General features: G+C 41.2%; 1 protein-coding gene across 11 annotated transcripts in view; it reads right to left on the reverse strand.

Annotated features, from left to right (window-relative positions):
* The window catches only part of plch2a (phospholipase C, eta 2a), a 164,424-nt gene that overhangs the window by 53,406 nt on the left and 87,095 nt on the right, over positions 1-23,923 (reverse strand). For 3 of the 11 annotated variants that reach the window (XM_034875821.1, XM_034875816.1, XM_034875817.1), the window contains exons 1-2: positions 10,040-10,480; positions 24-170 (exon numbers count right to left, since the gene is read on the reverse strand). In XM_034875821.1, the coding sequence (XP_034731712.1) occupies positions 24-170; positions 10,040-10,304 (412 nt within the window). In that variant the 5' untranslated portion in view covers positions 10,305-10,480. Of the gene's footprint in view, positions 1-23; positions 171-10,039; positions 10,481-23,923 lie in introns of those variants that run through there. The other 8 variants (XM_034875812.1, XM_034875814.1, XM_034875813.1 and 5 more) reach the window with 4 other exon arrangements.

Raw genomic sequence — 23,923 nt, forward strand, 5'->3', positions numbered from 1 at the left:
GGGGGGGGGGGGAAGACACTCACTCTTGGCCTTTTCGTTCTTGCGCGACGGCCTCCAGCGGATGCAGGACTTGTGCTCGTCCAGATAGAAGAACCGCACCAGGCCCTTGGAGCCGCCGCGGAGCTTCACCATCTGGGTCCCCATCTGCATGGAAGTCATGCATTTCTCCACTGGAGACAGAAAGACAAGAGAAAGGTTGGACAGTTGTCAAAAGGAGAAACCACTGGAGTGTGCACTGCAACTGAGAACAAGTGTGTGTTACAGACAGTCTTCATTCAAGAGATTGTGTGTGTGTGTGTGTGTGTGTGTGTGTGTGTGTGTATTTCCACAAAATTCCATCTGGCCTCTCTCTCAGCGCTAAAACACACTTTTTTACTTATACACTCACATGACCACAAAGCAGAGCAAATGCACTGGATGTGGTCGTCACTGCTGACAGGGCTTTGCTTGTCTCGTGGGAGGAAGAGGAAGAAGAGAAGATTGATGACAGCCGAGAGGCAATTTCTTCACGAAAAGCCCTTTAATAAGCTCTCTACTTCACACTGTAGACCATGCCAGAAAACACAAAATCAATGAAACCTCTTTGGATGTGAGGGAGTTCTACAGTAGCCCCATTTAACTGAAACACTGCACACCTCAGAGGAATTACCCAACACTGTAACACGTCATAACTATTACTAATAAATGGTAAATGGGTAGTTAATTAAACTTAAGTTCATACTTATTTTACTGTTAACAAAAAAATAAATGACAATCAATGTCAACGAAGTATTAGTAATGCTACAATTGGTTATTTTAAAGTGTTGTTGCAATGCTGTAATGATAGTGGGGGCTGACTGTCTCTCAACCTGACTTACTATCATTAAATTAGTCATCTATCTACACGGTTAACGTTGCTATGGGTTAGCCCAGAGTTGCTAACCGTGGTCAAAACAATCATACTAAAATTAACTGAGCGTGTTAAACAGTGTTGTGATCTTATATTACCACTTATGCCAAATTACGATATTCAAAATCTAAGACAATATCTAGTCTCATGTCACGATATCAATATAATATCAATATATTGCCCAGCTCTAGGTTTAATCCAGCTACTAGCTAACGGTAACATAGCGTCCCATGCAGCAATGCTTCTAAAAAAAATTAAAGAGACCAGCACAGAAATTTTCGTTTTTACTCGATCTCATTTCTTCCGTTTACGTCGGAACCGTTGCCCCATTGGCGCCGTGTTTCGGTACCGAACCCACTTATGGTTAATAAATACTTTGTTAAGCATCGTTTACAATTAGTAAACATTATAAATCCTTTGTTACAGTACTTAGTAACAGTACAATTACAATTAACTAAAGTGTAATTAACTATAAATTTACACTTGAATAATTATTGTTATTGTGAAGTGTTACCCAACCAACAACCCCTTCTTCTATAGAGAATAATGGACATGCCAAAATAGAGAATGGTAAAATTGGTGCCAGTGAAAATGCAGCCAAGCCTCGTCGTGTCCTTGCCATTATTTTGGTGGAGAATTGGACAGTTCCTCCACAGGAAGCTAATGATGTGGACAGCCACATGCCCCTGGGCCGCGGTTACACTCCATGTGGCCATAATATCAATTATCAAGTGTCTGTCCCATCCTATCAAACTATTTCCCCGTAACATGCAGGGAATAAGGCCAACTCAGCACGCACACGTTTTTAAACAAGGTCAGCAGACCCCCGACACACATGGAGTTGAACATGTCTGCTGCTTTACACCCCTCACACTCAAGAGTATGACGACAACTATTACTACTATTACTACTACTACTACGACTACTACTACTACTACTAAACGTTTCTGTTGAGTCGACATCTACACATAATCACAGAAAAATGGCAATTTGTGGTTAACCCAGCACAATATGCAAAAAATAGACACATTTGCTCCGTAACGTTAAGGTGGTTTGGGCATCTCTAGGGAGGTGTTTCAGGACTAGGTGGATGGATTATATCTCCAACCTGGTCTAGGAACGCCTCGGGATCCTCCAGGAGCACTGTCGTGTTTTTGATGTGCCCTGATTTCTTTGAGTTACTAAAATAAGATCCCATGTAGGTCAAAACTCCAGCAATACCAGCAGTATAAAGAACAACTTTATTGCCAGACCCTTGGGCTTTGTTCTAGAAGTCCTCTGAGCTCTTCAGACTTTTATTCTTTCTCCACGCACCTAGAAAGCAGGTGAAGTTGTGCCAGAAATCCCTAATCTAAATTAAGTGTCCAGAGTATCGATACCAAAGGAATTGATGAGGCGGATGATCAACAAAGACAGTTCATAGAAAACACCAACAAGGGAACCTTGTCAGTTTCAAATGTCGAGCGACAATATTGAGTTTAAACCTGGATCTCATTTTCACCAGTGTGACCTGAATGCAACATCCCCAATAACTCACTGTGTGAGTAAGTAAACCAGCAGTGATGGATTGCTCTTATTGCGCATTGATTTGGCCCGGCTGTGGGAAAGCCCATCCCCAGGGGACCGTTAATGTAGATCGCTTCTGTTCTCCTAACCTCTGCTCGAAATCCCATCCTGTCATATCAGCAAAGTGCACAACTCAACCACACCACCGCCAGGTCAATGGTCGGCTAACACTGCATATGGCAACACAACGCTGCTTTCTAACAGTGTGATCTGTGTGTTATCATTTTGGCTGAAATAGGCTCATCTTAGCAAAGAAACATGGTGCAAAAAGTGTCATGTTCAACGACTACAAAGAGTAAAAGTAAAGGCGAGGGGAATTCCAAAGGCAATACAAAGTGCGTCGAAAACAAAAAGGGAACACAGCCTACAGCTTCTTAAAAACAGTTAAACTGATCAATTCACACATTTAAAAAAGGTTAAGACGCAGGTGCATGATAGATAATGATTGGTAAAGGTTCAGTCAAAGGCATTAAAAGGTGAATTTAAAATGTAGTACAAGTTGGGGCGAGTCTTGCGTATGTCTACTCATGATTGGTCCATCTTTGTTGAGTATGTAAATACAATCTGCTTCTCCATAAGTTGAACTCTGGGAATAGTTAGCAGACCGCTAAAGAGGATTCATTAAACCGTCCAAGATGGATGTGGGCCCTAAACCATTGAGATATTGAAAGAAACGCAGCGGTACTTTAAACTCTACTTGATGACACACTGGAGGCCAGTGCGGATTGAGGCTGTTAACATTTAGCTCCAAGTCTGTCCAAAATTCATGGGACTGTAGCGGCTTGGCAGCACAGCACAGTCAACATGGGTGTCATCTGCATAGTTATGATAGGTGATTTCATTATTTGTATAATTTGGGTCTAATGGACAGGTGCCAGGGCTAAGGGTTTGAAAGCACCTTAATAGCCTCCATCAGCAGTGTGTCACAGCCTCTACTGCCGCTCCGACTCCACACAGTGTTGGTGAATGGTCAAATTAAAATAACTTGCTTCCTGTCTTTTTAGAATACCTGCATGCACCTGTCTCTTTCCCCTCACAGTGCCTTTTCTTTACGTCTCTTCCTCCTCTGCAATTTCCCTACAGTGCCCTGAAAAGACCTAAAATCCTTCTAGTTTGCATTCTCATTTTTATTTGATTCGGACAATGCACAAATAATTAACATTTCTGTAAATGCGTCAGTGTTAGCCAGTCGTGTAATTTTTAATTGTAGACCTAGTTCACTTCCTCCTATAGCAAGTGCTGTGGGTATGTTGAACTCAAGCATTGAAATTAAGGGTTAGCAGAGTATGAGATGTTTGGATTAATCGTGTGGGAGTGCTAGGTCTCCAAGTTGCAGAGACAGCAAACCCCAAAAAGTGCCAAACTGGGCTGTACTGAACTGGGTGCCGACAAAATATCAACTCAAATTGGGTAAGACGTGTGTCTGGAAACAAAAGCAAAGAAACAGTTATTGCACAAACACATGCTAAACCATTAGCAATGTAATGCTCCTTCATATGTGCATTACTACATGTAAAGAATGGTAATATTCCTTAAAACAAGGCATCAAAAACAGAACTACAGTTTGAGTATCGATACCCAGTCCTGCACGTAACTGACACTGATTAGCCCAGATTCAATGTGCCGCGTTTAATATTGCATTGCCAAGTCCAAAACATCCATAACTGAATTAAATATGGTTTGTAAAATCATCTCACCTGTAATAATCAATGCAATTTAAGATTGGTTTCAAACTGGCTAAAGGGACATCATCCATAACCAATTAAACCTTAATGATTTTACAGCTTGGACTCAACATAAATGCAGCAAGGGGACCAGCTTTTGTCTATTGATTTTAAGTGTAAGAGTTATTTCTGTATAGCTGCCGGCTGATTGCAGCGCCTGATGCCCAGCAGCAGAGTCATGGATCAGCACTTTCTTGGGCCAGACAGACCGCTAAAGAGGTCATGGAAGGCAGTTATCCATGAAATGAGCTGCTGTCAAGTTTGGGTTGGAATGAGAGCATCCAGACTCTGCAGGCTCTCCGGTCAGGATGGCACACTGCTGGAGACGCATGTCATCTTCTCCTCCTCCTGTCAAGTATAAGCTGCACAACCACAAAACAGTCTCCTGGCCAACATATGCATCTGCTGCCACTGCTGTCTAAGTCCAGAGTTCAACATGGGGCCGGAGAGCTCCACTGTCAACCCACTATCTACCCACTATCTACTGTCTACCCACTCCACTGACATTAAAAGGGAAATGGTCAGGATACCAGATTCTTTGACTAAGTGGAGATCCGTTTGAAACAAAGCAGCGTGGCCCTTTTTTCCATGTTGCGAGACGAGCTAAAATGCAACCAAAGAGCCTTGTTTCAACATGGAACACACTCCGGTTTTGCGGTCGCATTGCACACAATTTCCTCACGGATGGAGAGGCAGGGAACGAGGCCACGTTCTGCTCAAACTCCCCAGCCAGTCGACTGAAAGGAGAACGTGTGTGCACTCGCGATGTAGAAGGCTGTGTGGGGGGAAACCTCTTGGGAGGTCAACTACATTTTTGAAATACCTACTGCACTTTACCAAGGGAGGGCTAACACAGGAGCAGCATGGTCCATGGGTTTAACCCATGAAGGAAGTAAAGCTTGTAGGCTCTAGGTGGACAAATTGTTCCTTAGCGGTCGAACACTGTAGCCCACTTTTAAAATGCGGGTTAATCAACCAACCAATCAGATTGGGTAGCACATTTTTGTATTCCCAACATGTGTATGTATGTGTATATTCAAATATTTGTTCTGGCATTTTATCCTAGTATTATTTCATGCATATACAGTATTTATATTGTATCCTAGTATTTCATTTATATTTATATTCTGTGCTATTCCTGCTACTACTACTATCATTTACCATTTTATTGGGATCAATATCTGTCTATCTATCTCAACTGAACATATTTCAAATGTATTTAAGAAATGTCCACTGCTGCATGATACTCTAACTGCAAAAAAATAATATTTCAAATGTTAAATCTCAACGCAAGCCATGAAACAATAACTCAGGGAGACTATACACACAAACAAAAAGCAAAGACCAGCGCCCATTTAGCACTGGGCTAAGTACTGGAAACACTGCATTTGAAACCCCATTAGAAAGGTTAGTTATAGCCTGTGGAAGGCTGATGAAGCCTGGATAATGAAGGCCGGGGTCATCAATTAACCAACAGTCCAGTGGTCTGGGACAAACAGTTGGTGCTAAGGCCTCAGGAAGGAGGTACGCTCCACTTGGGGTGCCCCCCTCCCGAAGAGTCGAATATTCGAGTCACCAGGCGACGACGCCTTGGTCGAGCTTTTTTTAGTGTGCGTGTTTTGTTTGGTTAGTCAGAGTCAGCGCTCCTCGCTCCGGCGTAAAATCATTCCACTACATCAAGTCGCCCCGTTCGCTCGGTGTAAATGTCAGCGAGTAAAGGCAGCTGCAGAACCAGACCCGGGGTCAGTGTCAGTGAGACGGAGGAAGCTGCCCCGGGGAAGAGAGGCTTTGCCTGGCCGGGTCCGAGATAACGATATGTGCTGATTGGAGATCTTCTAAAGCAATTGGTAAGCTATTTTATTTTATTGGGTTGCACCACAGAACATCAACAGTGTTCCAGCCAATAACATGACAAGAAGGATTTGGGGGTTGGGGTTGGGAGGTTTGTGAATGGAAGGGACGGGATTAGGAGAAGGAGGCAAGTCTCTTTTATATAGACCTTAGTGGTCCCTAATACTGTATCTGAAGTCTCTTTATATAGACCTTAGTGGTCCCCTAATACTGTATCTGAAGTCTCTTTTATATAGACCTTAGTGGTACCTAATACTGTATCTAAAGTCTCTTTTATATAGACCTTAGTGGTCCCTAATACTGTATCTGAAGTCTCTTATATAGACCTTAGTGGTCCCCTAATACTGTATCTGAAGTCTCTTTTATATAGACCTTAGTGGTCCCTAATACTGTATCTAAAGTCTCTTTTATATAGACCTTAGTGGTCCCTAATACTGTATCTGAAGTCTCTTATATAGACCTTAGTGGTCCCTAATACTGTATCTGAAGTCTCTTTTATATAGACCTTAGTGGTCCCTAATACTGTATCTGAAGTCTCTTTTATATAGACCTTAGTGGTCCCTAATACTGTATCTGAAGTCTCTTTTATACAGACCTTAGTGGTCCCCTAATACTGTATCTGAAGTCTCTTTTATACAGACCTTAGTGGTCCCCTAATGCTGTATCTCAAGTCTCTTTTATGTCTCCACCTCTTTCCTTAACCCTTGTGTCCCATCAATGAAAAAGTGAGAAAAAAACACGTTTTGTTCATTTTTTTTCCACATTATGAAAACGTGTCAGATTTAACCCAAGGGCAACATAAGGGTTAATAGACTCCAAGCCCTTTCAAGCAGTCTAAACCTTCCTGCTGAAAAAAGGAGGATCAACGGCTTGCAACGTACTGTGGTGTCTATCATTGGCGGTGGCTATACGTGGCCGAGATGCTGCTTCTTCCATCTCTAAGAACTAGTAACATGTCACAGCTCCATGAATCCATGAACACCACATTCAGTATTTGTGTCCTTTGCATATATATTATAGAATATTATCTACGTGAACATAAATCGGTTTAATGTGTGCGTATATTTGTGTGTGTATGTGTTTGTGTGTGTGGGCCAGGTTTAGCTATATTTGTGGGGACCAAAAACTGTGAATACAGTATACTTATGGGGACTTGACAGCTTTGTGGGGACAAAATGCTGGTCCCCTTAACGTTAAACGGCTTTTTGAAGAATAAGACTTGGTTTTAGAGTAGGGTTAGAGTTAGGTTATGGTTAGGGTTAGGGTGAGGGTTAAGGTTAGGCATTTAGGTTTGATGGTTGAGGTTAAGGTTAGGGGCTAGGGAATGCAATATGTCAATGACTGGTCCCCACAAAGATAGCCAGACACGACTGTGTGTATATGTGTGTTTGTGTGTGTGTGTGTGTGTGTGTGTGTTTGTGTGTGTGTGTGTGTGAAAGAGAAGAGGTTAGAAACGTGACAGTAAATAACAGCATAACGCAGTGAAGACTTACACCGAGCTGAAATTAAATACAGCGCTGCCACACTTGTCTCCCGATTTAATTCAAGTCATATTTCTAAAGGACACTGTTATTCCACAATGTTGGGGAGGAAAAAACAAATATCCGAGTCCTTAAATTAAAAACCAAACACCTACCCAAAGGAAGAATATCTAAGTAGTTATTATAGAGCCTACCTTATTATTTTAATGCAAAGATTTGGACAGGAATGTGGCACAAAATGGAAGTGAAAAAGCAGGAAAAGCGAATATTTAGTCCCTTAAACCAATGAATCATTGTGATAAATAATCGTGATCTCAATATTGATGGAAAAACCGTTATAAATCATTGTGATGGATTTGCGTTGAAACAAAAAAAAGACCTTGAGCTATGAGGAAGGTAAGCAGTAGAAATAGACAGGTAGGTACCAAGAGAGAGAGAGGGAAATAAAAATTAATAAGATCACAACTGCTGCACAGACATGTTGAAGAGATGGGGAGGGAGAGACAAAGGTGGAGCACGAGACACACACAGATAGACACCACGCTCCTTCCTAGTGGGGGTCTGGGCTCGTTTCCGTGGTTACAACATCAGATTTAAAAGCGTGTGTGGATGCGGAGAAGACGCTGGATGTTAACTGGATGTTCCAATGGCTGAAAACACGCTCCAATCCCATCTGCAAGGTCGGTTAACGAGAGCGGAGATAACAACTCAGAAAAAATGCTCGTTTCTGGAGGTAAATTGTCTTTCTTCAACTAAGCTTTAGAAAAAAAAATACACATGCAATTAGGAAGACACATGAAATGAATGGTTTGAGATTAGGGTAATAGTATCCCTGTCCTGAATTTATGGGAAACTGAACACTTTCTGGCAACCTGCACCTACTTAGGGTGCATGGGAAAGGGAAATATCAGCAGATGACAGTTTGGTTTAACCCTGATTCATGGCGCCACATCCCAAAACGCTGTGGTCTTACAATAGAGATGTTACACTGGACATTTGTATACAAACTGTCACTATACTTGAGTGTTTTGACTAGAGATGCTGCCTAAAACGCTGATATCGGGAAGTACTGGAGTGTATGCACCGATCCGACACCACGTAATAAAGCCCTGAAGAAAATCTACGTTAAAGTAGTTTATTGATGTTCTATTTCTGTTATAACTGACTGTTAAAGTGGACGATAGAATAAAGTTCTCTGGCGTTCATTGTTTGTGTTTCCTCATGTTTCACACAGAGTTTAACCTGAGCCAGACCGACAACAAAGATAGAAATCAAATCACATCCATACAGAGATAGTAGTGTACAGCTGTTAAAACAATATTAAAATATATAACACACTGGTATCGGTACACAGTACTCGGTATCGGTCAACACGCATGTTCAGGTATCAGAATTGGTATCGGGAAGCAAAAACTGATCTCAGACCATCTCTAGTTCTGTAGTCTAAGATGAGGGGGTGTCAACCTGGCAGCTGTCCTCCTGCCACCGTCACAATATGGGCCAAGCTACGGTCAGGGGACCAGGTTAAGCCAAGAGAGATTGTCTGCAGGCCATATGTCACACACACACACACACACAAACACACACACACACACACACACACACACACACACACACACACGTGTCGGCTATCTTTGTGGGGACCAGTCATTAACATAATGCATTCCCTAGCCCCTTACCCTAACCTTAACCATCAGACCTAAATGCCTAACCTTAACCCTCACCCTAACCCTAACCTTAACCATCAAACCTAAATGCCTAACCTTAACCCTCACCCTAACCCTAACCTTAACCATCAAACCTAAATGCCTAACCTTAACCCTCACCCTAACCCTAACCATAACCTAACTCTAACCCTACTCTAAAACCAAGTCTTATTCCTCAAAAAGCCCTTTAACGTTAAGGGGACCAGCATTTTGTCCCCACAAAGCTGTCAGGTCCCCACAAGTATACTGTATTCACAGTTTTTGGTCCCCACAAATGTAGCAAAACCTGGCCCACGCACACACACACACACACACACACACACACACACGCACACGCACTCACACACACACACACACACACACACAATGTCCTTTTTTTTTTTTTTTTTTACAGTTTTCAGTCACCTTATGACGTGCAAATTCCACCACAAAGTACAATTGCCATAAAGAGGGTTAGCGTCATGGATACAATGTAGAATGTGTCTGTATCGTAGTCAGACCTTACTCCACAGCGCTTTGGAGATAATTCTGGCTATCTGGGGAGGGAATCACCACACGCCTCCTGATACATTATCTTCATGATTCATGCTTGGAGACTGAGTATTGATACAGCTTTACAAATATTGCGAAACTATGCCGTATCAATTTCTTTGCGCAAAATGACAACAAAGCAGACCGCAAAGTAAAAATGCATCCCGGACTTGGTGTTCGTCGTTACTGCAAGACATGTTGGTTCGGAGACGATGATACTGTTCATCTCGAGGCTGAGATTTCTGATCTCCAACCAGTGTAGCTTTACTCAGTGTATGTGACAAAGCTTACCCGCGTAGCCGAGCCTCCATTTGGAGAATGCCAAAATGGCGCTGCCGATCCAGAAGAACTCGTCCACTAAGTGGGACACAGAGGCCTGCTGCTGGCTCTTCCACTGGGCCCCCTCCTTCTGTTTGTCCGTGCCCCCCTCTGAGGAGAAAGCCCCTTTAGCTCGAGGTCCAGGCTTGTCTCCGGTAGCGGCCGTGGCGGTGGAACACATCAGGGCAGAAGACACTGGGCCGATGGGGAAAAAACTGCTCCTCTTGGACGTGTTCATTTCACATCCGATATTACAAGTTTCTGCCTAAAAAAAACAACAAGGGGACCTTCCGACGAAGATTTCCCTTGAGAAAAATGTGTAAAAGGTAGCTTTGGGTAAATAAGAGATGCAAAATAGACATCTACTTCAAGTATTTTGAGTAAATGTTCTTTTTGGGTAATGCTCTATATCCTGTGTTGTTCTAGGTCTTAAAAAACATATAGTATAGTATAGTATAGTAACATATAGTATCACCAATAGCTGGAAGTTTCCTTTCCATAAAAACACAATCCACAGAAATAAAGCCAACAGAAGAATTCCTCCCAGTCACTGAATGGTATCAACAGTTGGTCAATAATCGTGTAATTTCATTGGCCCAGAAAAAACCTGCTTATTGCACCGCCGGCTCTTCAATATTCTTCCATCTCAAGGACCAAAAAGATGCAGCGGTATGTTCTCCAAGCTACAATTTGTCTTCATGCTGTGCCGTTATTTCTTCATTTCTTCCCTCAGCCCGCATTCATCAGTAGTGCTGAGAACGACTGGCTTCTTATGAAAGAGAGAACGTGGCTGCGTCGATGGAAAGCAGGAAAGACACGGCAGCGCAACACTCAAACGGTAACTGTGCAACATGTGTTGGGCTGAAAGAAATCCTAAATCCCTAGGAAGCAGTAATCCTGGTCTAGGAGATTTGCTAAATGTGTGGAGTGAAATGCAATGACCCGCAGACAGAGACCAGGAGGGAGAAAGACAGGGCGTGATGAAGGCCAAATAAAGATGTAGCTTCTTTTATGCTCCAGGGCCGGTTGAAGAGTCACAGGGAGTTTCCTCTGAGGGCTCCGCAGAGAATGAGCTCTAATATTGCCACAACTACGCAACCAAGCTCTTGCTTTACTGTAACTCCAACCTGCCTGTTGGACTGCAGATGGGAATTAGCCCTCGGGCCACAATCTGGCACATTTACGTGTACTGTTGTGCATGTTCATCAATGTGCATTGTCCTGAATTAATAAAATAAATAAAATAAAATAAACATGAGACGATCCTTTAATGAATTACCCTGCACTAGGGTTGGGTCCCGAAAGCGTCCGGCATCTACCAGGCCGCCTGACAACGCAGGTTTCGTGCCTGATCGCGGTGCCAATAACTGCCTGTGCTGCCCTCTGGTGGTCCGAAACAGACGTGACAAGTGACACCTCCCGATACAATATTATCACGATACTTATGCCACGATGCGAAATCATTGCAATTTTAAACATTTTGCAATATTCTGCGATATATGTTACAATTTATAATCTTTTTTCCAGCTTCTAATTTTTCAAAAATTCAAATGACGTCCCCAAAAGGAAACTTTGTCAACTTCTGTTTTACCTAAAAAGAAACATTTCTCTGTTTCTTCATCTCACTTCAATGTTACTTCTGCAACATGGGATTGTCAAGCAGATAAACTGACCAACACATATATAATAAAAGATAAATACTTGGCGCTTGTGTATCGATATAGTATTCCCACTAAAAATATCGCGATACTATGCTGTATCAACTTTTTACCCCACCCCTAGTTAACATTACACTTGGCAGCGAGTAACATCAGGCTACCGTTACTGTTACACACTGAAACACGGTTTGAATGCATGGTGCTAAACGGTGGCTGTATTTCACTCCAAAAGGATTCCAACACCGGGACATACAACAGTCTGCAGCGGAATTGAAACAACCCCGATGGCACTTCACGGTGCATTTAATGCAACCTTATAAGCTCATGGTGCATTCAATGTTGTTGTAAAGTACCCTTCTGCAATCTTGTGATTCTTCTTTTTGTCGTTCAACAGCATTTGACTGATGAAATTGTTATTTTTTCAAGAAATGATTTATATTTCACGATATGGTCTTAGCAATAAACAAGTCATTCTTTAATGTCACCTATTGTCTGTGTTTTGTGCCCTTTTTATTTTTAAAGTAAGGGTTTAGATTTTAGCGCTGGTATCAGAGAAAACTCAAGCGATACCTAACTCTACGCACATTTGGCTGCTCTGCATCATCAATAGAGATTAAAAACCATAGTTCATTCTCTCAGTGTGCATGTAACCACATTCATGTAGCCTTTAACCACACAGACTTGAGCAAAGAAAGAAGTTTTCAGTGGTTCTCAGTAGTTTGCTGTGTGCTCAAAGTTCAATACCATTATACCATGCTTGTTTTCATAAAGCTTAACTTAGTTCACCAAACTTGTTCTGGCTGCTTAACTCCATCACAACACCACCTCCACTGAAATGTAAATGTGTCACGTTTCAAGCTTACTAAGCACGTCGAGCGGCGCCAAACAGTGTCAGGCCTCAGGACCTGGATCTCTGCTTGACAACCTGGTGCCAGGTACTGAATATGGAACAGTGTCTGATCCAGAGCTGACAAAGTCAGACAATAACACAACATAAAAAGCCCTGAAAATTCAGCTGTAGAACATAACCTTGTAACTTAATTTGTCTTTAGACAGCAAAGCCCTAATATCTGTTTCAACGTTATTGCATATTTTCCTCATAATGTGCAGCCCTGCTTAAAATGTATTTCAAGTGGGACGCCCGGATAGTTCACCTGTAAGAGCGTGCGCCCCATAAACAAAGGCTCAGTCCTGGTTGCAGCGGCCTCAGGTTCAAATTTGGCCTTTTGCTGCATGTCCTTCCCCCCCTCGCTCCGCTTTCACATCTTCAGATGTCCTATATAATAAAGGCCTAAAATACCTAAATAATAATCTTTAAACAAATAACTTGAGTGCAATGTTCTAGTACTCTTCTCTAACTGAGGTTTCCAAGAGCCAAATGACAAAAGAGATGCGTTCAGTGCTAAGCCCAGAGTTAAAAGCAAGGCAGCAGCAGAAACCAAGGGTAGGCTGCACATGCACGATCACAATCAGGGGAGGTTCTGCTCTGCAGAAACCGTATCATCTCTGTGAAATGAGACTACAGCGTGACCAACCCCTGTAACCAGCTTCATGCAAGATGGAGGGACACACAAGAGTCTGCAGCACCGTGTCCAACACGTCCGACATGTCCAACACTGGACATTTAGGAGTTGTTGAAGGTTGGTAAAGAAAGGGAAGCAAAACATCTTTAAATGTTATATATTCAGTGCCCGCACTAATGTATTAGAAGACGAGGGGCAATTTGCTGGTGTTGGACTTTTGAAATACAAACAAGTGTGGGGAGAGAGAGGGGGGGGGGGGGGGGGGGGGGGGGGGGGGGGGGGGGGGGGGGGTATGACAACTTATAATAACTCCTGGCCAGGCTCAATATATGAGAAATGGAAAATTACGGAAATGACCACGATAAAAAGGCTATTTCCATTTCATCAATTTAAACCAGGGCATAATGGAAAAAAAGATAAGTCAATTTTTGTCATTTCGTTTTCAAGTGTACGTTATACTCCGCCTGCCAATTGGAAAATGAAAATTAGACCTGTACTTCACATCCAATTTCATTTTCCCTGCGGTAGTGTTGTGTTTTGGAGTATACCAAATCAAAGCTAATTATTTGTCAATGGAGCATTACGTGCATTGACAATTATAAGATGATTATTTCATTTTTAACATTGGCAGCCACTGACTTCTATACAACACAGGTTGGCTTATGTGAGCAAACAGATTCATCAATAACCACATGAAGCCAAACCTATTGTATATATATATCTGTACAAATTCTGTTTATATTAAGCCATCTGTATATATATGTATAGTAATATCCACCTGTATATTATATTTAGTACATATTCAGCTCTTATTCAGATCTTGTTGACAATCCTAGTTATCTATATATTGTATTCATAGGACAAATCTATCTGTAAAATTCTGTTTATAATAGTATTCCTTTCTATATTTATCCAGTACATTATCCATGTCCTGCACTTATGAAACCATTGTATATACTGCACCTGCTGCTATTGCACTTCTGGTTAGACCTAAACTGCATTTCGTTGCCTTGTACCTGTACATGTATAATGACAATAAAGTTGAATCTAATCTAATACAAATAAAAGGGGCCACCAAAATTGACTAATTCTACAGTATTTTTATTTCAACTTGCCACATCAATGCTTCTAAAAGCTGCCTGCATCCATAGTCTCAGATCACCATGAAACACCAACGTGATCAGCCCAGTGATGAAGCTTAAAGAACTTCCAATTTGGGATGTTGTTGCCAGCAAAACTATTAAATCCGGAATTACCTTCCCACGGAGTTATCTATAATTAAGTGCCTAGAATATAGTGGATTGATCCAAACTGGAGCTGCTCGGGCCCCGTCTGTGTCAGCAAACCAGCCTCTGCTCTGCCCCCATGCATCCATTACACCAATTTGCTTTGCTTGTCACCACTGCTGTGTATCCATTTACTGAAGGCAATAATTGAATTGTTGGGGTGGTCGCTTAAATTCGGTAAAGCTCTTATACACAGTCATCAGATTTAATAGCTCGTCGTTAACATGTATGCTAACGTGCAATATTCTACAATACGACCCAGCACTGAGTGAGGAACATGATTGACAAAACGCTGCTTGATGGAGGTTTCCAGTGCCAAATTATTTGGAGCATCATTTCAGTCCATATTCAGTTTTCTAGAGTCATTTACTCTCAGACATATCTGCAAAAAAGCAAAGAAATATGAAATCGACATGATTTTTCAAGTTTGGTCACTTGCAGCATCCAATTTCATATTCCCTGTGGTAGTGTTGTGTTTAGGAGTATACAAAATCCAAGCTAATTATTTGTCAATGGAGCATTACGTACATTGACAATTATGAGTTGATTATTTAATTTTAATATTGGCAGCCCCTGACTTCTATACACCACGGGTTGGCCAATGTGAGCACACAGATTCATCAATAAACACATGTAATACAAATAAAGGGGCCACCAAAAAGGACTAATTCTACAGTATTTTTATTTCAACTTCAACTATTAAATCTGATAACTGGAGCATCATTTCAGTCCAAATTCAATTTCCTAGAGTCATTTACTCTCAGACGTACACGACAATAAGAAAGGAAACATAAAACTGACAGGATTCTCCAAGGAGCTTGGTCATTTGCAGCAACGTACAGATCACAACAAACCAAGAGACAAAGCTAGCGTCACAACATCAAACATCAAAGAGAAAGAGTTAGCTAGCGTCACCGTGGCCCCGGGGTTTGGCTTTTTTCACATTGTTGCCAGGTCGACATTTTGAAACGTTGGTTTTAAACACTAAGTTTGGTTTACAGTGTCGTTTTCGCAAAATGGACTGAGTGGCATAAATATGAATTTTTGACGACTCGTCATTGAGACACCAAAGATGAGTTGAGTCGTAGAAACTCGCAATCTGTGGCACAACAGCTCAACTCGATCTTATTAAAACCGCCGAAAAATCAAAGCTTTAATAACGACATAGGCTATAAGTGTAATAAAAAACATTAAAATTAAACGGTTAAAGTGGAGTCTTACATCGTGTTCATTAATATATATACGTCAGAAATAAGTCAAGTCTTTAAGGAGTCATTTTGCTGCATCTCATTATCCAGGTAGCTCAAGCAAGTGCACACACCCATGTCGCATTCGGGCACACTTTGGAATATAGGAAATGGGATATCTGCGACAAAACAGTTGAAAACAACTAAAAAATACTGTTAAAATCGCCTATTGGGATATCAATACAAAAGGGGCTTCAGGTGTGTATGTATCTCTTTATGCTTAAAGTAATAGATCAAATAATAAAATCATAAATATTTATTCAGCATTCTATGCAAAAAACTAAAAATCCTTGACAATTTACCAAAGAACAATCTGTTGCATCCTGCACAATGTTGGCATTTATGAACTGCATCTCATGGTAGACCTTGAGAGCACATCCGCAATTTAAGACTCATGGGTTGTGTTGTCATATTTGATATTTAAAAAAGAATGCGTGAATGTAATGTTGATGTCCCAGGGCTATTGTCAAGAAGATTTTAGATAAAATGAGGTCATGAGGTCAACAATCATCATTACTGTTGCCATATTTTATTCACTTGTTTAACAGTGATTTCATATCCAAATATAGTCTAAATTCTTGTTCAAAACCTTTTCAATTGCCATGAATCACATGTTGGTGGCAAAATGCTGAGGAAAAGGTCAATGGTCAAATTAGTTGTTCTTTTTAGAATGTAACTTTGCTCATAAACCCCTATTTTTGTATATCTTTTTAACATCACCTGTCCAGTAACCATATGCAAATACTCTTCCTGTACAACTCAAAAAGCCAGTGGTGTACCGCAAGGTTCTATTTTAGGGCCACTTTTATTTTCAATTTACATACTTCCACTAGGCTAAATTACCGTTTTTTACTTGTTACTTGTTATGTTTTTATTTTATGTTGTTATCTATATTTGTACAGCACTTTGGGGCAGTAGTGACTGTTTGTAAATGTGCCATAGAAATAAACTTTGACCTTGACCTAGACCTAAATACATTTTCTCGCCTAGACTACTGAAACTCTGTTCTAAGTGGCATCAACCACAAATCCCTCTCCCGCCTTCATCCAGTCCACAACACAGCAGCCAGGCTTCTAACAATTTAAACTGGTGGACCTCACCAGAGACCCACAACATCACTGGACCTCATTAAAAAATACCGATTTAAAACCCCACACAGCAAAGAAGACTGTAAGATCATTGGGTATAAGTAGGCCAGTGGAAAATAGGCCAAAACCCATGTGGTTAATTTCACCCGCACAAAGGTCCCCTTACATTGGGTTTGGTTTGTGAAAGTAATAACTGCTTCTGCAGTCATGCAATCAACTGGAAACACACAACAACTCTTTATTTCTCACTTAAGTGGGGATTCAATTTGAAACAGCAGTACGCTCGGACCAAACTCCAGAACTGTATTTCTAATTTGTGGGATAGTCTGGACAGTTGGATAAAACGAAGGGGAAGAATAATGTTTAAAAGAAGGTATAAAAGATGTATATTTTGAAAAGCATAGAAGTGTGGAAGGAGAGTGAAGACCTCACTCATAAATGCTTTTTGTTCTTTTTTTTCTTCTTGTTGGCTTGATAAAATATGACGTGAATTAGAGTGGTGTTTTTATATTATTATGAGAGATCTGTTTGGTTTATTTTATTGAAATTGATTTCTTTATATGGTGAAGACTGGGGGTACTTGAAAAGCCGATCGTTTATTCCTTTCCAAATTGGTTTTGTGTTATGTAGAATTTTTTTTCTGTCAATGTTTTTTTCTTTTTACTTCTGTTGTGTCCATTTTGTTCATGTTTTATTTTAGCTCGTCAGAAATAAAAAGAAAGATATAATTCAATCAGTGAGGGGGGATCGGCTCTTTAAAGGCCATTAAATTGGACACACATGGTGACCCACCAGTCTGATAAGTACTGGGGGGTACACCGTGGAAACCTGAGGGGTTCAGGCATGTTGCTCAGGTTGTTGTTGCCTACTTGCTATTCCCTTAGCAGTGGTTCCCAAACTTTTTCAGCTCAAGACCCAAAAGAGAAATTTGGTGTCTCCCCGGGACACAAATTTACAAAAATACACCATGAGTCATTGTAACATCTACATCTTTAAACTGTGGACAAAAGACGGAACAAACCATGAATTTAAATGTATGTGAAGTATATTTATTCCACTATAAAAGTAAACAAAAACAGAAAAGGTCTTTATTCTCCTTTCTGTGTCTCACCCATTTCTCAACTCATGTTCCTATCCCCTCCTAGGATAAGAGAAGAGAGAGAGAGACACCCCCCACAGCATCTGAGCTGAACAGACCAGTGGAGCAAAAAAGAACGCTCATTCACATGAGATTGATATGCATTTTACTCAATAAACCCAATAAAACAACCCATTTTGGGTCCCGACCCTATGTTTGCGAAACACTGCCTTTGCAGAAAGAAACCTGTTGCTGTGTGTTAGCGTATTCTATAGGCTGATTGGAAGTGCTCTGTCCATGGTGCTGAACTGCTTCAACAACTCCAAGAAATAAATGCAACTCCAGCTCAAAGATGTACAAGATGTTTCAAAAGATCAGTTTAGTGCTTTCATTGAATTTGAGTGTTTTGTTCAATTTTATAGCATTTGGTGAAAGAAATGATAAAATAATGTAAGAAATAGCTTCAAAAACATGGGGGGGGGAAAGTGACAGAAGTATCAAAAAAGATGGCCAGAATTAAGTTGATTCTTACCCTGAGAAATAAAAAGGTTGCACGGTCGACGGGAAATCAACACAAGGAGTAAAGGTGCTTTAAGGTGCAAGAACATTATAGGGACGTTTTCCATAAATAAATAAATACATTCAAAAGCAGACAAAAGAACTGATTTATTCACTAGTGTTGCCTGAGCAGGGGTTCAAAATAGGAAGGCTAATGTGGGACAGGAGGATAAAGGACATAATGGCAATGAAAAGATGGTTTATTTCATGCAAATTATGGAAATGCTACCTTTATTAAGTAGCCGCAGGGACTGGAGAACACAGGAAAATCTACTTAACGATGCATCACTTAATACCTCTGTAATGATCTGCTTTCCTTCCATCACTTGGTGTAATATTTGGGATTCCGCAGGGTATACACTGAGGTAAACACTCATGAAATCCCTCCTGGTAGATGGAGAATCTGCATCAAAACCAGCAGGTAGAAGAAATAATGAAATGTAACAATGGAGGAGCGTCTGCAGGGGTTACGCTACCCCGTCTTTGAATCCAAAGCGATGTAGCACCGTCACATCCTTTAACAGTTGCTGTGAGGGATGATTACGAGGGGTGGAACCAGGCTAGAGCCTCACTTCATACTGAGACTTCAATTCAAGGTGAAGGCCAGCCCGGATGAGGCACCAGGAGTCAGATGAGATTTAGCTCCAAAGCAAATATGCTCAGTCTCAAAAGTTCCCCGAGCAAAAAGGGAAATAGAAGCATAGCAGGAGAAGTTTGTTTTGTGCGTGTGTGTGTGTGTGTGTGTGTGTGAGAGAGAGAAAGAGAGCGATCAGCTCCCTCCTGCCAGCTATAAATAACAGGATCGTGATATTACATCAACCTGTGCATGGGCGCAGAACATATTAAGTCCAGACTTGCTGTCTGCAGAGTTTATAATGCCCATGTGCATTCAGCATTATTACTGCTTGTTGCATGGAGTGATTCAGCAGTCCCTTTCTGTTTAAAGTTCATGCACGGTGTGCACCATTCACCATTTCATAATGTGACACACACAATATTGGCATTGTAAAATATGTCTTACAAGGTTTGCAGGTGTCTCTGTTTCAGTTTTTGAATAAATCTCAGTTCCCAAGCATGAAAGTGACGACAGTAATAGAACGTAGAAGACAGCGAGACAGGAAATGTAAGAAGGAGATCAACGCCATCAGGATTCATCCTCTGGGAACCAGAAATAATCAAATGATGAAAGCATTCACACTCCAGATTGTCCAAATTATCATACTCACATGGCTTCAAATCATTAGACATTGCATTTGTTCAAAATCACAGCACATTCTCGTGTGTGTGTGTGTGTGTGTGTGTGTGTGTGTGTGTGTGTGTGTGTGTGTGTGTGTGTTTGTTTGTTAGGGTGTACACTCCACCCACATTCCCTCAGTATGAATTAGGTCTTCTAATAGCTAATGTGCATTATACAAAAACAAAAGGGGACACATCTTCTGCGGCCCACACTTTAACAAGAAAGGAGAGAGAAACCGTCTTCACGTCCTCTCTGCCAGATTTAAATATCTATAATATAATATATATAAAACATATTTCTTACTATACAGAAAATCTCATATGCAATGTACCTACTGTATGTATGACATCCACATGCTGTACCTATCTATCTATCTATCTTCATAATAAACTTTGAACTATTAAAATCATGTCAAATACATCTTTATGTATTTAACATATATTAGGAAGAAACGCATGTGTGCCTATAAACGTCATATATGAACAATACAAATATTTCTGCTCTTTATTAGCATATAGTTTAGTTTATGTTGAATATGTAAAAAACAGATATTTGAACAAGATACTGTTTTTTCCATATGCGTAAAGGAAAATACAGCATATACCCAATTATATCTGTTCATCTTTGGTCAAATATTAGATTTATAAACATATAGGACCAGTTGTAATAATACATATATGGTGATACATGGCCATGTTTCAAATGACATTGTCTTATGAGCAATAATGAGAACATTTTTCACAATCAGCGAAAAAGTCCTGCATTTGTGAGCAAGAAGCAAGAATAAATGAAGGCCATGTACGGAGAAGTAGTTTCTCCACTGCTACATGTGCACTGAGGGACTGGGACTGGGACTGGGACTGGGACTGGGGACCATTTGAGTCTGTTGGCTCAGCTGACTCGGTCCTGCTGGATGAAAGAGCAGGACCCCGGTGAGTCTGAAGCTGCCAGATGGCATCGTGGCCCAGAGGAAGCTGAGGCCTGCTGATTAGCTCTGCAGGGGCTCGACAACCATCGCCGTGTGTGTGTGTGTGTGAGTGTGTGTGTGTGTGTGTGTGTGTGTGAGTGTGTGTTGGTGTGGAGTCGATAAAGAAGATTAGCTGCTGCAAAATCCCTTAAAACCTTTGTATGTGCACGCAAACACACAATAACCTGCACACGCTCATGCGTGCATGGATTCTCTTTGAAAACCTGTTGTAAATCTGGAAAATGCCTCTGCTGCTGACTGTATACACACACACACACACACGCACACACACACACACACACACACACACACACACACACACACACACACACACACACACACACACACACAGGCACAAACAAAGCACTTAATCCCCATGGCTCCCATTCTGTTGTTCCAACCTAGAGTGCCTCTAGACAGCAAAAAGCATGACTTAACACTCATCAATACTCCTCTAATACACAGTGAATGGTTTCTTACATTTGAGGGAATAGCAATATTACTGAAATAAATAGCGGATTATTTGCAATAACACTGGCTTGAAATGTGTGCAATACTCTACTGCTGCCATTATTATTATTATTATCATTATTAATATTGCTGTTCACCATTACAACTCCTTAATTTTGCAAATAACGTATCATACCATTCCTTTAACTATGTAAATACTGTATCATAACATTCCTTTAACTATGTAAATACCGTACATATCCTCACTCCTTATATTTCTTTATTTATATTTCTAATTGTTATTTATACAATTTGTGCAACTGCAACACAGAATTTCCCTTCGTGAATCAATAAAGTATTTCTGATTTCTGATAACTAAATAAAATCAAACAGTGTGGGGTGACCTCTAGCTGGTTCAAATCTGACCCTGCATGCCCCCCCCCCCCCCCCCCCCCCCCCCCCCCATTATTATCTTCCTATCTTAACTATCCTATCAATTAAAGGCCTCAAAAAAATCTGTGAGGAAAGTCACGCAGTCAATTGTTCAGTTTGAGTGGAGTTTAAGGTTATTGTGTTTTTATGGCTTTTAATGGACAGGACAGGGGAGAGAAAGGGGCAGGAGAAAATCTACTTTAAAGTAGTTTATTTATGTTCTTTTTCCATCATGACCAAAGGGATAAGTCAGCCTCCACTATGCCTAGCTGCTATGGCGCCATTTAGATGCTCCTACTCACCCGCATTAGCATCCCATTGACGCCCATTCATTTTGACGTCACTTTGACAGTGAATAACTGTTCATCTGAAGCGTCTAACGACTCTATTTGTCCGTTGTTTATTTCTAAAGAAACACGACAATGTATAAAAGGCACTTTGTATCTCACGTTATGGGTCCGAAGAAGACGCTTTTGTACAAATAGGCTAACGACGAGTCATAAAGAGGAATTACCGTGTATCACAGGGTAAGCTTGCAGACAGTTTGGACTTATATTAGCTGTTTAGGTTTAATTATTAATGTTAACTAGCATGGTAGTTAGCATTAATTATCCTGTGCTTATGTTATCTCCTAACATATACCTACGCTCTCCGTCTCTGCTGATTGGGAATGATTGAGATTTCTCTTGCACAGCTACCAGAAGACTTACAGTTCCAGCTCAGGTGGAGTCTACGCAGTAACGCTCAGCCATCACCGGAAAGGAGCTTCTAATGTCCTTCCCTGGTCTCCATGGAAATCAACGGGGTCAAAGTGTTTCTTTTACTGTCTATGTTCACAAACAGTTTCCACCCAAGCCGTAGATAAAACATAATACAATATTTGTATTTTTTAACACGCTGGTATGGGACCAGTACTTTGTATTGGCCAATATGCAAGCTCAGGCATCAGTATCGGGAAGGAATAACGGTGTGGCACCATCTCTTGTCCGTACATTGTCTGAGAAGAGCCTCCAGCAGGTGATGAAGCTCTGAGCTGCAGGGTTATCAAAGAGGAGAGGATTTAAAAGATCTATCAAACTGCTCAGGGGAGGCTTTGCAAAAGCCAGAGATCACTTTCTCAGGCTGGCGGACAGAGCGGAGAAAGGGAGGAAGCAGGTGAGGAACAAGAGAGGACAGAGATATCGGCATAAACAACACACCAGATTTTCCTTCTGTTTCAATCGGCTTTCTGATGTACTGTACCTCCCTCTCACTGTCATTCTGAGAGCTTTTCCTTCCATCTCATGCCTGCAAAAACCTGTCATAGCTGTGATCAAATGAGTTAAAGTGATTAAACAGAATTCAACAGTGCTCTTCTCAGTGGCCAGTTACATCTGTGGTCCACAACACACTGAATAAATCATGACGTTGTCCTCAGAAACAAAGGCAGAGCATTCACTGACGAGGTTGTCAGGCTCCATTCAGCTTTTTATTGCAAACCCATAAAACATGGCTGATGCCCCGAGGCGGCTCAGTGTCTCTTTGGTGTGTCATTACGATGACACACCAAAGAGACATGGACTAAGTAAAAGTCCATTCATGTTTTTTGGCTTTACAAACGTCTGTCTTGGGCTACAGTTTTTAACTTTTTTAGCTTGCAAACCAATCCTTGACTCCTAATTTGTTGAACATTGTGCACTTCCCTAAGCATTTGACCCAAATTACATTAATTTTCTCCTTCGAAATATCCCCCCACTAAGATGGAAATCATTTGCATTGGTACATATGACAATGTTTACTTTGAATTCCTGATTCAAATGCATGAGTCGTCAGATACGACAGAAATCTCTACCAGCTCCGCTCCAAAGAAGAAATTTTAAAAAAGCCACACAGAGCGAGACAACAATTACACATATAGTATACAGATGGAGACATATCAACAGCCATGGTTCAAGATATCCTCGGATCCATTCTTAATTGGCAGCTAACTGTATTTGGTTATCAACAAGATAGACTGATGAATAAGACAGTTCTTGAGCCTGTTGTTTCCAAATGAATGGACTCTATATCCCCCGTTACGCTGCTAAACCACTGCTAGTACCGGCTCAGCCGCGGTACCCCGTCCTCCATTTTCCACCATTGCAGAATTTGGGTCGCCTCATGCGTGAGGCGAGCGTGGCTGGTCGCCATAGCGATGCCGCGGGAAACTGCTGAGACCTAACGTGACACACACACACACACACACACAGAAAGGTGTGTTGTCTTTGATTCTCGGCACGTGGCTGTTTGCCAGAAAACAAATTCAGTTTCAAAAGAAGCTGGAGGCAGCAAAAAAAACAACGTTGTAAGCCCTCC

This window comes from Etheostoma cragini, chromosome 7, assembly GCF_013103735.1.
Source record: "Etheostoma cragini isolate CJK2018 chromosome 7, CSU_Ecrag_1.0, whole genome shotgun sequence".
Lineage (NCBI taxonomy): Eukaryota > Metazoa > Chordata > Actinopteri > Perciformes > Percidae > Etheostoma > Etheostoma cragini.